Source organism: Danio rerio, chromosome 13, assembly GCF_049306965.1.
Source record: "Danio rerio strain Tuebingen ecotype United States chromosome 13, GRCz12tu, whole genome shotgun sequence".
Lineage (NCBI taxonomy): Eukaryota > Metazoa > Chordata > Actinopteri > Cypriniformes > Danionidae > Danio > Danio rerio.
The window spans coordinates 31,877,501-31,893,760 of record NC_133188.1 but is presented as its reverse complement, the minus strand read 5'-3'; the positions used below and the strand labels follow the sequence as shown (position 1 = coordinate 31,893,760).

The 16,260-nt window shown below is 35.4% G+C and overlaps 1 protein-coding gene and 1 long non-coding RNA gene across 8 annotated transcripts in view; one reads left to right on the top strand and one right to left on the bottom strand.

The window, feature by feature from the left end:
- Nucleotides 1–5,295: 5,295 nt before the first annotated feature.
- The window catches only part of fgf8a (fibroblast growth factor 8a), a 26,380-nt gene continuing 15,415 nt past the window's right edge, over nt 5,296–16,260 (bottom strand). For 6 of the 7 annotated variants that reach the window (XM_073919246.1, XM_073919250.1, XM_073919248.1 and 3 more), the window contains 4 exons: nt 11,145–11,181; nt 10,126–10,306; nt 8,401–8,507; nt 5,539–6,612 (listed from right to left, as the gene is read on the bottom strand). In XM_073919246.1, coding sequence (XP_073775347.1) covers nt 6,337–6,612; nt 8,401–8,507; nt 10,126–10,306; nt 11,145–11,181 — 601 coding nt within the window. In that variant the 3' untranslated portion in view covers nt 5,539–6,336. 7 annotated transcript variants of the gene reach the window in all.
- Nucleotides 5,822–10,024, top strand: LOC141377194 (uncharacterized). Its single transcript, XR_012389334.1, has 3 exons — nt 5,822–6,119; nt 8,286–8,367; nt 8,983–10,024. It is a non-coding gene; the product is annotated as an uncharacterized lncRNA (long non-coding RNA).

Below are 16,260 nucleotides of genomic sequence, written 5' to 3'. Positions count from 1 at the left end.
AAACTAAAAAATAAAAATAAAATTATTTTCATGGGACCTTTAAAAAATGTCTGAAAAAAGTCATTGGCTCACCGCAAAATTAAAATTTACATAGTTTATTTTTATATTTTAATGTCACTCCAAAAAACTCAGTGATTGATTTCACTCCTGCGCTAAAGCAAACAGGGCACAATTAAAGTTATATTCATGAAAAAACTCTCAATGGCACATTCAAAAAAGAAATAGCATTGGTCTTTTGAGTGAAATATTTTCAATTAGTCACAGATGTTAAAAACAGTCCTAAGTGGTTCATTCACAATTTGGACTGATCTGGCTCTTGTGTTTAACTCGCATACTCAATGATGCAGTCACAGTGGTTCTCCAGTTAACAGCTCATTGGAGGGGAAGATTATCAGTTAGTTATGACTTACATTTCTGTCTGCTTGTCATAAAAAGCTTTTGCATTACTTCAGAAGACTTGGAATATGAAGTGGAATATTAAAATATATTTTCCCCCTTAAGGACTATAAAATAACAAATAAGGCCACTATAACCCATAAAGGATCTTTAAAAATGTAAAAATGAAATAAACACCAATATAATTTTCACTTCCGAGTGAACAATTCCAGATAAAACTTGTTATTTCTCAGTTAATTAACCTCTGAAATTCTATCTGTCCCAAATACGGCAAGTTCTAAAAAAATCATTTATGGTTGGCTTTCCAGCTGAATTGTCTTGACTGAAAGGAGATGAAGAAGGAGGGGGAATCTTCCCTTTTGATCTTTTTAAAGGGGTGCAGGGGGCTCTGCGTGGCTGGCAAACACATTTAGCCTGTAATTGTTCAGATCATTCAGACAATCAGCCTTAGAAATGCATGGGCAAACAAAAGATTACAGCTCCAATTGGAAAAGTCAACAGTTCTTCCATATGTCCCATAGACAAACAGTCAAACTGTCATGTCTCATCTTCTCTTTAAACAATGTTTGCATGTCAATTATAGTTTTGCGATTGGTTGCTGGCTTGTGCGCTAAATCTTATGCATATTGGCTTCAGTGAAATCATTATGACCGCATTATATATTTTGAATCAGATTTACAATGAGAAGGCTTCTAATGAATTGGCGATTGTGAACACTACAGATGTGGGTGCTAGGCAGAGCATTCAAGGTGGACTTATCCGCATCATTTCAACCCATGTTTCCTCCATTGAGCTCCAATTTGCAGGAAGGGTTTTATGACCAGGGTTAGGCAGAATGTGAAGTAAAGGCAGCTTAGAGGTCTGGGTCATCCCATTCTCTCACCCCTGCCATTCTGCCAGTTCAGCAGGGGGGCTTGTACAAGTCTAAATTGCTCCCTAAGCAAATTAAGAAGGTAGCCCTGTTTGTTTATCAGGGGTTAAGGATGACGGTTGCAGCTCAATAAAATGGATGAAAGCCGTTTTGCGTCCCCTCTTTCTCAGTGGAATTGCTCTTCATTTGCATGGCATCACAAGCTGCACAGAAGGTGCGATTTTTCCCACAACCTGCTGGATCCCCTGGGTTTCTTACAACTTTATGGTCATGGAGACAAATTTAAGGGGAAACTGAGGCCTGATAATGCAGAATAACCGTGGCAAATGATGGAGGTCTGTTAATCAATAGCGGACGTCATCAATGTAAAAACACTGAGAGTCAATAGGTGGTACCGGTGACTCTTTTATTTGATTACTATTGGCAAAATAAAACCAATTGAAGTGCTTTAGTACACTCTTGAAAATAAAGATTCCAACAGGGGGGGGTTCATGATGATTGAATAGAAGAACAGCTTTTCTTGAGTTCCTCAAATCGTTCAGTTAAAGAGTTGTTAAAAGAGTGAAAGAATAAATGTTATTTATTCATGTAGATGGTTACAACTTTTAACATTCATGAAACTTTTACATTGGACAGGTTTTATAAAATATAATCATTTATTTATTTATTTCTCTTTAATGGAAAGTTTCTTTTTTTTAAGTAAAGTTATTTTTTTAAAGGTGTGAAGAACATTTAAATACCCTAAAACACTTTTTTTCACTGTGAAGAACATTGTTTAATGAACAGATTCTATGGATGTTAAAAGTTCTTTCATAGATGGCAATATATATCTGCAGTATATATATATATATATATATATATATATATATATATATATATATATATATGCACTTTCTTGTAACATCTACTGTAACTTACTGTAGATAATTTACAGCGAAAATACTGTATTTACATTTATCTTGCTCTATTTACAGCATTTTATGTTTATATTTACTGTAAAATATACAGAAATGCAACTTTAAAACACAGTAACATGCTGCATAAATGTCCTACAGTGAAATACAGTTTATACTACAGTTAAATATTGTGTAATTTACAAAATTCATTAACAGTATATTTTAAATGACATGCAGATTTAGGCTTTAAATTTAAATATAATTATAAGAGGCGACGTGGTAGCACAGTGGATAGCATGATCGCCTCACAGCAAGAAGGTCGCTGGTTTGAGCCTCGGATGAGTCAGTTGGGATTTTTGTGTAGAGTTTTGCCTGTTCTCCCCATGTTCGCGTGGGTTCCCTCTGGGTGCTCCGGTTTCCCCAACAGTCCAACGACATGTGCTGTAGGTGAATTGGGTAAGCTGAAATTGGCCGTATTGGATGTGTGTGATTGAGTGTGTATGGGTGTTTCCCAGTGATGGTTTGCAGCTGGAAAGGCAGCTGTTTATATTTATTTTGTTTATCCATTTTAATTGCCGTTTTGCCTTTACAGTTTCACTTTAAATGATACTGTGATCGATAAATATTTATTGTATTGGTAATACTTATTAATTATTTAGTTTATTTATTTATTAAGTTTACAATTTATGCTATTAACTACTGGATTATTATCTGCTTGTTATGAAGATATTAACTAGTAGTTATAAAGTAAGTTCTTATTATGCATCCCTAATCCTACCCAAAACCTAAACCCAATTTTCTATCTTACTAACTATTATTAAACAGCTAATTATTAAGCTAGTAATGTTAGTTCGTGGTTGTTAATACCATAAATTGTGACCTAAAGTGTTACCAATGGATTTTAAAGTAAGCATTGCTTGAAATTTGTGGATGATTGCTTGATTTGATCATGTTTTCTAAATCCCTTTTTATATATTGAAATGGCACTTTGGCCACACAGAAAATAAGCACTGTAATCTTCATTCTGCTTATTTTGTTTGATTTAAACTGTGTATGTGTTGTCTCATAAATAGTTTATTTAGAAAAACCAAGAAGCTTTTTTTTCCTAATTGATTACCATTCTTTGAATTGGATTACACCATTGGCCCATCACAGCTGAATGGGACTACTAGAAAGTCAAAGAAACATTCTAATGCTCTGGCCTTTCTAGGAGTTTGACCTCTGCACCCTGGCTGAGCTACTAGCATAACATGAGGCAGAACACATGGCATGTGTATAGTGGACCATAAAAACAATGACAGTCTCCACTAATGTACCTGCATTACACACTTTTCTGTGATGCATGAGACGTGTCAAAGCAACACTAATTAGAGAATAATTTTTAGCTGAACCATTTCAAATTTTACGATGCAATTAATTAAATTAAAAAGGATTTTTTTTAACAGCGACCATAATTTACATAGCATTACATCTGCACTAATGCGTATCTTAGGCTGAGAGCAGTCATTAATAATCCTCATCACAGACGAGAACATGATAGTGATCTCACAGCACAAATCCTCATTTTCTCACTATACACTGCCCTCTGATCTTGGCTTTCGGCTCCTTGGAACCCCGTCCGCAAACACACCAGCACCCCTGCTCGGACAAAACAGATACCCCTCCAATCAGATTAAGCTACAGGGAGTTAAAGGTCTGAGATTAAACAAAAACACCTGAGCGAGGGTGAGGAGACGGGGCCAGGGAGCCGTAGTGTGTCCGGTTCAACCAGAGGAGAGACCAAACAGTGTAGCCCCCCTGGAGAGACAGTCATACTGAGCTGTTGACCTGAGCTGTGCCATTCCAAACATTCTGGGGGGAGAGTCCCAGTATCTCCATCTCACTCTGTACGGAACTCTAACCAGAAGGGTTATGCAAACAATGGTGGTATTTATTATGATGCAATTGCATAATGACAAGTTGTTTCATACAAAGACCGCACTGGCCTAATTTTCTATGGATGAGGCCAGCGAAACGTCTAGAAAGCTTCTGGACAAAACCTCTTTGGCAAATCTTGTATAGATTTGCCTCTTACGAGATACATATCATTTGTGATTTAAAGGGATAGTTCACTTACAGTAAACTCCTGTATTGTCATGAATGATTTTTGGCCCATAAAAATCAACACTACTAAAGTCAACGTTTTGCACCCCATTGACTTTTATTGTGTAAGCAAAAATGTTTTTGAAATATTAACGAAATAACTAAATAGAATTGCATCAAGCAAAAAAGACCTTTTCTCTGAGAAAGTTAAATCTTAAAATAAGTTTTATCAGTATAATCAAAGTTCTGGACCCCATTGACTTTCAATGTATTCATTCATTTATTCCTTTTTAGCTTAGTCCCTTTATTAATCAGGGGTCACCACGAATGAATGAACCCATAATTATCCAGCATATGATTTTAAGCAGCTCATGCCCTTCCACTGGGAAACACCCATACACTCTCACATGCACACACATACACTATGGCTAATTGACTTTATTCAATTCACCTATAGTCTTTGGACTGTAGGGGAAACCGGAGCACGCGGAGGGAAACTACGCGAACAAGAGAACATGCAAACTCCACACAGAATTTCCAACTGACCCAGGCTCGAACCAGCAACCTTCTTGTTGTGAGGTGACGGCACTACCCACTGTGCCGCCTTCAATGTATTCATTTAAGTTTAAAGATGGAAAGAAATACTTTCTTTCATATTTTGAAGCTTTCTCTGTGACTTTTGACCATATAATTAAAGTAAAAATTTTGGACCCCATTTATTTCATTGTACGAGCAAAAACGTTTTTAGGATATTAAATACAAATTTTTCATTTAAGTTTAAAGATGGAGAGAAATGCTTTCTTTCATATTTGGAAAACAAACAAAGAAATAATGAAGCTTTTCTCTGTTATTTTTGACCATTTAATCAAAGTCAACATTTTGGACCCCATTGACTTATATTGTATATGCGTTTAAAGATGGAAAGAATTATGTTTTTTTCATATACTTCTCTGTGATTTTTAACTATATAATTAAAGTCAAAATTTTGCACCCCATTGACTTTCATTGTATAAGCGAAAATGTTTTTAGAATATTAAATAAAAAACAACATAGAATCTTAGATCTTCATTTAGGCTTAATGATGGAAAGAAACACTTTCTTTCATATTTGGAAAACAAATGAAGAAATCTTGAAGCATTTCTCTGTGATTGACCATATAATCAATGTCAAAATTTTGGACCCCATAGACTTTCATTGTGTTTTTTTAAAATGTACTTTTCATTTTGTTCCACAGAACAAAGAATGCTTGGAAAGCAATTCTGAATCAGGAACATATTAAGCAAAAGACATCAGTATCCTAAGGTAAATTTATTACAGGTTTTTAAATAAATATTTTCATCATTAAAATTATTTTACACATCCTCAAATAAAAATATATTTATATTTGTATAAAAAAACAGACAAACAAAATGCAACAAAGAACAAAAGCTTTTTCCTACAGTCCATACAATGCATTTATACACCTGGGAATTTACAGTTTAAACCACGGTAGGAAACCTGCGATAATCAAAAATGTAGCTGCCACATTTAAATATGTATTTAAAGCTCTGTTTGCTTTAACCGTGTTTATCTCCAGAGAGTTCCAGAATCAAGAACCAGAGAGGTTACTGAGAGATGAGCTGGGTATCTTATCGCTGGGTGGTCGAGAGGTGCCCCGGCTGCTGCCTGTGTAACCGAATACAGCCTTGTGTTGTCAGTGCATTCTCTCTCAGGCCCTTCAAGTCCCCTTGAGCAGCAATACGAAGAGTTATAAATTACTCGGAAACCATCGAAATCAAAGCAGAACGAGAGAGGATAGACGGATGAAGTCCACGTACTACTAAAATGTCAGCGCTTACACATCCTGTGCTTCGCTTACCTATAATCTTACACAGGTCAGTACTAAAAGTCAGGGGTACAAAAATAGATCTCTTTTTTTTCTTGAGACTTTTTTTCTCTCCTTATTTTTGTTATTTCTGAAAATTCATAAAAAACTAAAGGTTAGGTATATTGTTGCTCAGTACAAAAATTTGTTAAGAAGTCCACAAGAGGAGTTCATTGTTTGAGAAAGTCTCTGGCTTTCGGTCCTCTCCTTTTCTCTGGCTTCACTCTTCAACGCTCTCCTGAGTAGCGGGTGCGTTTAGTCCGTCTGTTGAAAGGGTAGTTGATGAAATCAAAGGGTCTGTGCTCTGCGATTTGGTGTCCCTTGGGCAACCTCTTCATGAAGTGGACTTCCCGCTGGTGTTGCCTGGTTTTGGAGCCCTTGCGGGGTCTACCTTTACGCGTGAAGGCCATGTACCAGCCTTCGTACTTCACATTCTGCAGAGCCGTGTAGTTGTTCTCCAGGACTATCTCTGTGAAAATGCAGTCTTTTCCCAGACCATTTTTCTGTGAGGACAAGACACAGACAAAATTTGAGCTCCTGACTGATAGCAAATATGAAGCTTATCGAAAAATATTTTGGAAAATGTCTGCTCAGGTTTACATAGGGCTTCCCCACACGCACACAGCATATGCTTAAGTCATTATGATCCAAGATCAAGACGGCAGAAGCCAATGACTTTCCCCTTTCAGTAAACACCGGTGTGGATTCCTCCTCAGAGAAAAAAAGGTTCTTCTAACGTTCATTATAAAAGGATAAAATTGTATAATGTTTAGTGCAAAGAGTATTACGGTAATATTTGAATTTCTCTAGGATGCTGAAATTAAATTTGTTTAATAGCATCTATGGTTCCATGAAGACGTTTCATCATTCTCTAAACATGCATTTCTTTCTACAAAAGGTTTTACAAATATTTAAAAAATTACATACAGTTGAGTCATAATTATTAGCCTTTCTTTTATTATTATTATTATATATATATATATTTTATATTTCCCAAATTATGTTTAACAGAGCAAGGAAATTTTCACAGTATGTCTGATAATATTTTTTCTTCTGGAGAAAGTCTTATTTGTTTTCTTTCTGCTAGAATAAAAGCAGTTTTTAATTTTTTAAAAATCCATTTTAAGGTCAAAATTATTAGCCCCTTTAAGCTATATTTTTTCAATAGTCTACAGAACAAACCATCGTTATACAATAACTAGCCTAATTACCTGAACTTGCCTAGTTAACCTAATTAACCTAGTTAAGCCTTTAAATGTCACTTTAAGCTGTATAGAAGTGTCTTGTCAAATATTATTTACTGTCATCATGACAAAGATAAAATAAATCAGTTATTAGAGATGAGTTATTAAAACTATTATGTTTAGAAATGACTTGAAAAATTTTCTCTACATAAAGTAGAAATAGGGGAAAAATAAACAGGGGGATAAAAATTCAGGGGGGCTAATAGATTTGTCTTCAACTGTATATATTTTATGAAATGTTCACTGAAAAGTTCCAAAATGGCTGAATCTATATGAAACCGCACTTTTAGAATCTTTGTTTTTAATAATGTATCAATATTGCTTCTAAAATTAACCCCACTTCATTTAACGTTCATAACAACAGGACCCTTAAACGTCATCCAGCCAGTAAAGCTAAATGGGGTAAAGAGCCAAGCCAGGAGTCCAAACCTTTCCCCAGCCTCTTAACAAAATGGTCTGGTAAAAATCTCAAATCCAAAAGACTTGCTTATCAACCAATAAAAAACAACAACAACAGAAAAAAAACTCTCTCATGCAGGCTGTCGTTGGGCGGCCAATATGTCAGATAGCATAAGATCAGGGGTGCCAAGCAGATGGTCCACCTGGTAGGGTGCTGGGAGGTGGGGGCCGAACCTCCATCCCACTTTATTACCATTCACAGCAAGGAGAAGGCACAAATCCACATTGGAACAAGAGTAGCCAGCTAAAAAAAGGAAGAAAGATCCCATTCTTCAAACTCGATTTTACCTGCTGCAACCAGAAGGTGTCTAGTGCCAACTAACAAATAAAACATATAAATTTGATGGATGTTTTGAATAATCATCTTAATTAAATCAGAAATGTCTCATCTACAAACTAATGAATGCTGAAATTACTACATGAGCTTATGAGTGACGTTTCTGAATTAATTGATCTTTTTTTTCCCTTTCTAGGTGGGATTCTTCTCATGCATTCAAAATCTTGCGGTATGACTGAAGCATATGCTGTGTTTGGGATGTCAACTGAACAGTTTTAGTAAGTCACAAAAGTGATGACTTTTTCACATACCTTGCCAATCAGTTTCCCCCTCCTGTTCATACAGATGTAAAAGCCTGTTTCAGCTCCTTTAATTCGAACTCGACTCCCAAATGTGTCCGTCTCTACTATAAGCTTGGCTATAAAAAGAAAAGAAGATTTTATTAGACGTTGTGACTTTGTGGAAAATTGAATTACATTTCAAAAAGGAAAAGTTCAGGAGTAAACACACATGCGCATATGCACAAAGAGATATGCATACATACGGGCATAAATATGTGAAATCCGAAGGGACTACTCTTTAGGATTTATGTAAGCTTAAAATCTAGCAGAATGATAAAAACATGTGCACTTCAATTCTTCTGGAAGGAACCAAAGGCTTTCTGGCAGGGCTTTAAACTTTTTACCTTTTATGCAAGTACATAAACAACATGTGAATTGTTATCACATGTCACCCACATACCAACAACTTAAATAAATAATTAAAATAAATAAATAATTAAAATTATTATGAAGTTTTTGAGTTAAATGCGATTTTTCTATTAAAAACATCACATTTGATTTATTTATTATTATTTATTTTCTTGTTAATTATGGAATTATCGTTTCTTATAGGGAACACCCAGAGCAGGGTTTGAATGGAAACTGACTTTCCATGATATATATTCTCCATGCCAAGAATTAGCACTTGCAGCCATTCTCTGATTCAGCCCCCGTACTCTGAGTGATCGTAAAGAGTTACGGTTCAAACGGAGGGGGTCAGATAACCTGCTGGTAAAGAGCCTAACCACAAGCCCAGAGCAGGAGCCAGGCACTGGCTCGAACTAACAGCCCTGCTGTCTCTACAACATGCTCAGGTGACATGGATGTCACCAAAACCACGCAGGACTAGAGCCAGCCTTCCAAAAATACCATAACAGAGCTGGTGTTTTGGGGCTTTTTATACATCGCATAAAAGAGAGCTGCAATTGAAAGAGATCTGATTTAAGGAACCAATTAAATAGATTTAATTACAGTTGTTTATCTGGTTCATTTATTTGTGAAGTGATTTAAAGAATGTCTGTATGGATTATAATTAAAAAAGCTAATAAAAGGTTTAATCATTGATGTGTAATTTAAAAAACAATCCTAATTAATCCAAGAAATACTTGAAAACAGACAGATTAGGTATTTAGGCTCAATGAGATGTCTGTCAGCAGGACTGAATGACCATAGAAAGCAACCGCAAGGGTCAGAATTCGGCTAGACATATTTTCATCCTGAGCTGGTCTGGAGAGGAGGGAACGTCTTCAGGAAATGTTCAGAAGGTTGAAGTAAGATGAGTTCTAATGGCTCTTCCAGACCTGCACGTCTCTCTAGAGACTCACCTTCAAAAATCTACAATCCATTTAACATTTTTTTGCACTGCATTGCTTTTTTTAACTTCACCAACTGACCAGATGCCCAGCAATTCAAATGCAGTGAATCATAAAGATCCACAAAATAAAATAGCGCAAATAAAGCTCAGTTTAGAATCAGAAATGTTTCATAAAGAACTTTTCAATTCTGAAGATCTTAATCAATGTATTATATCTTTGAATATACTGAAGCCTATAATAACCTGCTATAATATAGCTTTATGTCTCCAACTGAAAATAAAAATGTTAATTTAACACGGAAAACGTATTTTAAAAATTCCTCAAATCTCCTTTGTGTTTGAAGGGTAGTGTGATCAAATTTCATGCTGTTGTGTAAGATAAATAAATAGGATGCTCTTACCATGAACGTCGCCATCTTCGGCCATGGCGTTGATTTTCTTGTTGGCCAGAACTTGCACGTGCTTGCCACTGGTTCGGCTGTAAAGCTGGTAGGTCCGGATTAGTCTACGGCTCACCCGGTCCGTCACCTTACTTTGCTCACTCACATGCTGTGTAAAATTAGGCGGGGACTGAATGGTTACCTGTCAGAAATTAAATACCATATAGTCAATACCTGCACAAATTGCTTCATCATTCGTTCAAACGGGCCTATACATTACGCTATTCTTCATATAGGTTAATTATTTATGAGCTAATCACTTAAAATAACGCAAGCGTAATACATGCGTAAACTGTTCAATTCATCAAGACGCGCTATTTACAAGTCGCGCTGTTATATTCAGAAAAGTTCATTTGCGGCTTAATAGAAAGAGGTTTCATGCCAATCGCGTTTAAACGCTTAAATTGAACATTTTATGTCATCGTGTCCCCATGTTTCATCACTAACTCAAGGCTGGCATACTTCACGCGCTCATGCCCACGCGCTTGTGCCAGTATGCTAGTGTTACCTGCCAGATTACAGCGCCCACTGTGATACCCATCTGATAAGAACATCCTCTCCTATCGCACTTGTAGTGCCTTTTAATTTACATAGCCAATATATGTACAATACATCTATATTTACACTCTTAAAAATACAGATCATAAATAAAATAAAGGCCATATAATTACAATTCTGGCTTTCCCAACATATTTTTTCTTAAAAATAAATAATCTACAGACGCATTTTTGAAATGGAGAGCTTCCAATGATGTTAAAGGTTTTTTATTGAACCAATAATGCCAATAAAGAACCTTTGTTTTTCATAGAGCAAATAAAACACACATCTAAATTTAGCAGCGCGTGCCGATGCTTTAGCATTTCGGAATCGATATTTGAGAGCAATGTTTCTCCAGCAATATATGTAGGTAAATTTCAACAGCATGCATAAAAGATTTAATAAAATGACATTAATAGCATATTTAAAGATATTGCACATACCTGAGCATAGTAGCAAAACGCAAAGAGGTGAAGGAATCTGCAAGAGAGAAAATCTCACGTTAGTCTTTGGAAAGCAAAGCTGTTAATGCGCGAAAAGGAATATTAACGGAATATATACTTACAGATAACTCAACCGTGAAGGTATGAGTCTCATGTTTATAGCCTCAGTAAAAAAGTGATTAAAAATAAGTGTATATAGAATAATATCAGGTTTTCCAGCTCAAATGTGTAAAGTCCTGCGTTTGTATCCACACTGTGACTCGCAACATATGATGAACAGGTCAACTGGCAAATTACAAGATCTGTTGCTGCTCAGAAGCAGAAAGAAATGTCCAAGGTTTTTTTCAGACTGACACCGCTGACAAGTACATGCACTACCTGCATTTCCTTCATTACAACGAGAACAACAAATAAGTGCACTTTACGCAAAACTCGCGGCATGTAAACGATTTACTTTTCAAGTTTAAGCGAAAGCGCCTCTGATGCGCCTGTAATCATGCAGCCCGAGGAAATCCCGAGCTGTCCATGAAGGTGAGGAGCGCAGCACAAATAGATCCTTTGACGTTTGATCCAGTGAGTCCTGTGTGAGTGTCAGTCAGAGGAGGCAGGACAGTGCATCTGATGAGCTTTCTTCAAGAAGCAGTGCTGCTGGACTCTCTTATCCCCTCCTCTTCTCCCATTGCCAGTCAGTCTCCAATGTCAACCCCGCTCGCGCTGACACCCCTGGTTAAAATGGTAGGGTTGGTCCTGGAGGAACAAGCCCCCTTTTCAATAGAACAAAAGCAGGGGGGTCTCACCCAAACCCCCACCCTGAACCACTTTTAAATATTCCTTCACCTGAGTCCAGAAGCACTCGGAGAGTTTAGAGGAGCGAACGTTCATAGTGGGTTACCAAAATGCAAAGTTATTTGCAATCGGGATAAAAAACGAGCAACACATTGAAATGTATATTCATAAAAATGCATATGTAAACATGCATATGATCATCTAAGCCTTCAAAAATCAATCATCAAGTTGATAAATTCAGTTAATTCTGATTTCAAAAGTGAAACCGAGGCTATTGTGCAAGGCTGCAGACTGCAGAACTGGTTTGCTTTTGACTTGTGTATTGCCAAAGGAAAGTGTGAGACATATTAAAAGGATTACAGACGATTAGCGTTTTTTTTCCTCAAAAGAAAAATCCCTAAAACATCAGAAGGATAACACAGGTGTGAAGTGTCCCATTTCTTGCCAGGCCACAATGCTCTTTAAACTCACATAAACGTCTGTCATTTAATGGCTGTTATTTCATGTTACACTTAATACTTAATAAAACGCATTATTAAATTACTCAAAAGTCATTGTAAAAACAACTACACGTAGGCTAAATGTAATTAGGCTAATTTGAAGATATTTAAATGCATTTAACCCCAAACTGGTAGCCTAATAAAATAGTCTTATTTTAAGAACGTAGAACGGCCATTTAGTCAAGCAAAGGGAAGATCAAATCGATCAATCTATTTCTAATCGGGACTAATTAAATGTCAACATAAGTCAACTCCACCCTCTATTATGATACTCTTCAAAAAAAAAAATAAAAAAAAAAGGAAAAAAATACATCAGAGTGATTTCTAATGGGCTACCATCACTCAAAAGATCGCCCCTTATTTGCGGGTTTTCAGATCCTCATGGCCCACGCCCGTCAAATGAAATGTTGCAGATGAGAAGATGAATAACTAAGTGAAACTTATTTGATCAACAATTTATTAAATGCCTCTAGTAAATGGCATGATATCAGAGCGCTGGTTTTATTATTTATGTGCACAGCCAGTCACTAAAAACAATATCTTTATGCGATCTCATAAAACTCTCAACTAAGCACTAATTTGAGGAATATGAGTTGTGAAAATATATCCCAAGAAACAATACTTTGTACCACAGGAGGGCGCTATTCTAAATTGTAGCAGGTGTAACATAGACTAATTATATATTTTAAGAATTAAGGCCAACAATTAAGAACACGCACTTATATTGTTATGTATTTTTAAATTTTTCATTATGTGTTTTTTTTTTTTTTTTTTTTTACACAATTCCAGTCTGTTTACTACTTTAAATTGCAACTATTTATAAAAAATGATTAGGCTACTCTGGAAATGTAAAATAGTTTTAGTTAAAAAATATTGTTGGTTGCACTATTTGTATTTTATTAACACTATTTAGAGATAATGGGTAAAATTTGTAAACTAATTTGTGGTGCATTACAGTATATTCATGACTGAGTTAAAGATTTTTAAACAAAATATATTAAAGTGCATTATTCTTGATATTCTATACAATTAAAGACTCATATATACATTTATGTTCATTAAAATAAACATTAATATATTATGTTAATTACACCATTAATTATATCAATCATAAATAAGCCTATGCAAAACACAAATACAACACTAAGCAAAATGTTTTAAATATATGTTCTAAATTCAACAATTAATGTAAATATATTTTAATGTATTTATTATTTTAACGTTAATTTATAACAATTTCATTGTATATTATCCTATACATTTTAATGTTAAATTAATAGTTTAAATGCAATGTTAAATTTGAATGTTAATGTTAATTTTAATGAAAAAATAGATGAATAAATTCATTTAATGGTTTGTGTTCGGTGACACAGTGGCTCAGTGGTTAGCACTTTCGTCTCCGGGTCGCTGGGTCAGTTGGCTTTTCTTTTACTTTTTTTAAAGATTTACTTTGCAGTTTTTTTGACAGTTAACTAACAAAATAACAGAGAAAATAACAGTACAAATAGCACACACACACACACACACACACACACACACACACACACACACACACACACACACACACACACACACACACACACACACACACACACACACACACAGTTAAAGTCAGAATTAGCCCTTGTTTAACCTTTTCTCCCAAATTCTGTTTAACGGAGAGAAGATTTTCTCAACAAATTTCTAAACATAACAGTTTTAATAACTCATTTCTAATAACTAGTTTATTTTATCTTTGCCAAAATGACAGTACATAATATTTGACTAGATATTTTTCAAGACACTTCAATACAGCTTAAAGTGACATTTAAAGGTTTAACCTGGGTAATTAGGTTAACTAGGCAGGTTACGGGGATTAGGCAAGTTATTGCATAATGTTCTGTAGACTATCGAAAAAAAAAAAAAAGCTTAAAGGGGCTAATAATTTAGATCTTAAAACGTTTTTTTTATTTTTTTAACTGTTTATATTTTAGCCAAAATAAATCAAATAAGACTTTCTCCAGAAGAAAAAAATATTATCAGACATACTGTGAAAATTTCATTGATCTGTTAAACATCATTTGGGAAATATTTAAAAAAGAAAAATAATTCATAGGGGGCTAATTATTCTGATTTCAAATGTATATATAACAGTACAAAATTGATTAAAAGAATAAAAACAAACCACATATATAATTCTCATATTGTGCAACAAACAGAATATAATGTGGATTTCAGATGATGTGCATTCAGTTTACAAATTAAGCATATAAACAGGTCAGTGCCGAAAGTTGACATTGGCAGCAGGGTGTTTTAGGTAAAATAAATAATAATAATAATTAAAAAAAGAAAAAATTAAAAGAGAGAGAAAAGTGGAAAAATATTAAACTGAATTTTTAGTTTTATGTCAAGAAGAGTTGCATGCTTGTGCTTTATCAACAAGTACTCATTTGTAAGGTACAAACTAAAAGTGAAAGATGAGCAGCCATTCATTAAACATTAACTGCTTCAAGTTTCAGAGATTTGACATGCTCCAAGAATGGCAACAAAAATGTTAGAAAACTTGATCACTAAACCTCGAAGACTATTTTATTCTTTCTAATTTAACAAAAAAAGGCATCTTTAATTCATTGAGGATGGGATGGGGGTTGAGGAGACTTCCACTGCAACAAAATACACCGCCTAGCTAATAATGACATTGGCATTTCTGTATCGTATTGTATGAGTGTGTGAATGAGTGTGTATGGGTGTTTCCCAGTACTGGGTTGCAGCTGGAAAGGCATCCGCTGGGTAAAACCTATGCTGGATAATTGGGGGTTCATTCTGCTCTGGCGACTCCTCATAAACAAAGGGATTAAGCCGAAGGAAAATGATGAATAGTTTTTTTATATATTTATTAGGCCATCTTTGTTTTCCCTATGGAATTGTGGATTCCTATAGTCGTTTGTATGTCTAGTCTCCCCATTAACAATTCTTTACAGATTTTCCCCACGCATGCTAATTTGCGATTAATTGTAAAGTGCAACTGATCTGTGCAGTAAGACACAAATACCTGCAGATATTTGTGCTTTTTAATAGAGACAGTTCCTCATGCGTTTTCATGGTACGGTCTCAGGACATAACATGTTTTCTTTCCTTCTTTTTTTGTGTATACACTGGGCTTGCTGTTTAAGTGGACCGATATTAATGGAGCATTGAAAAGTCAACCATCTCATTCCATGGCTGAGTACTTCAGCATGGCCTGAGGCAGATCTGGCCTCCTGGTTAACTCTGTGTTTAACTGTCTGTTGCTCATTGCCTGATCAACAACAGGATGACTAATCTGAAGATAAGCTGTCAACGTGCTGTACACATCTGCACAAAAACACACACAAAAAAGATCAGAATAAATATCTGGAAATATCTCTCTTAAGTGTAGCGTGGATATCATCTGAGAGTTTTAAATGCAGTAATCACTATTAAACCAGCACAGAATTATGCTAATTCATTGCAAATTGGATTTAAAAAGTCCCTAATGCAAGGCCGCTGCCAACAATTTGGTATATCTTCTCGCATTAAATGTTCAATTGAAAATGGCACTTTTGGTTAATTTTATATGGCTAAAGCGTTCTGATTCTGCTTTTAAAATGTATCTGTTTTGATGGATTGGATCTGTAAAGTAAGAGAGAGGGAGAAAGGAGAGAGAAAGGCAGATATGTGGAGGCTGGAATGGCAGTCCTGGAAAGCACATAGCTCTCCTGAAGTGTTGACAACCATGTCTGATGTGGGCAAGGTGCCAGAGTGGAATTACTGGAATAACTGACATTTTTTTCAGCCTTGATGGCAGTTGTAGTTTTTCTTTCTGTCATTGT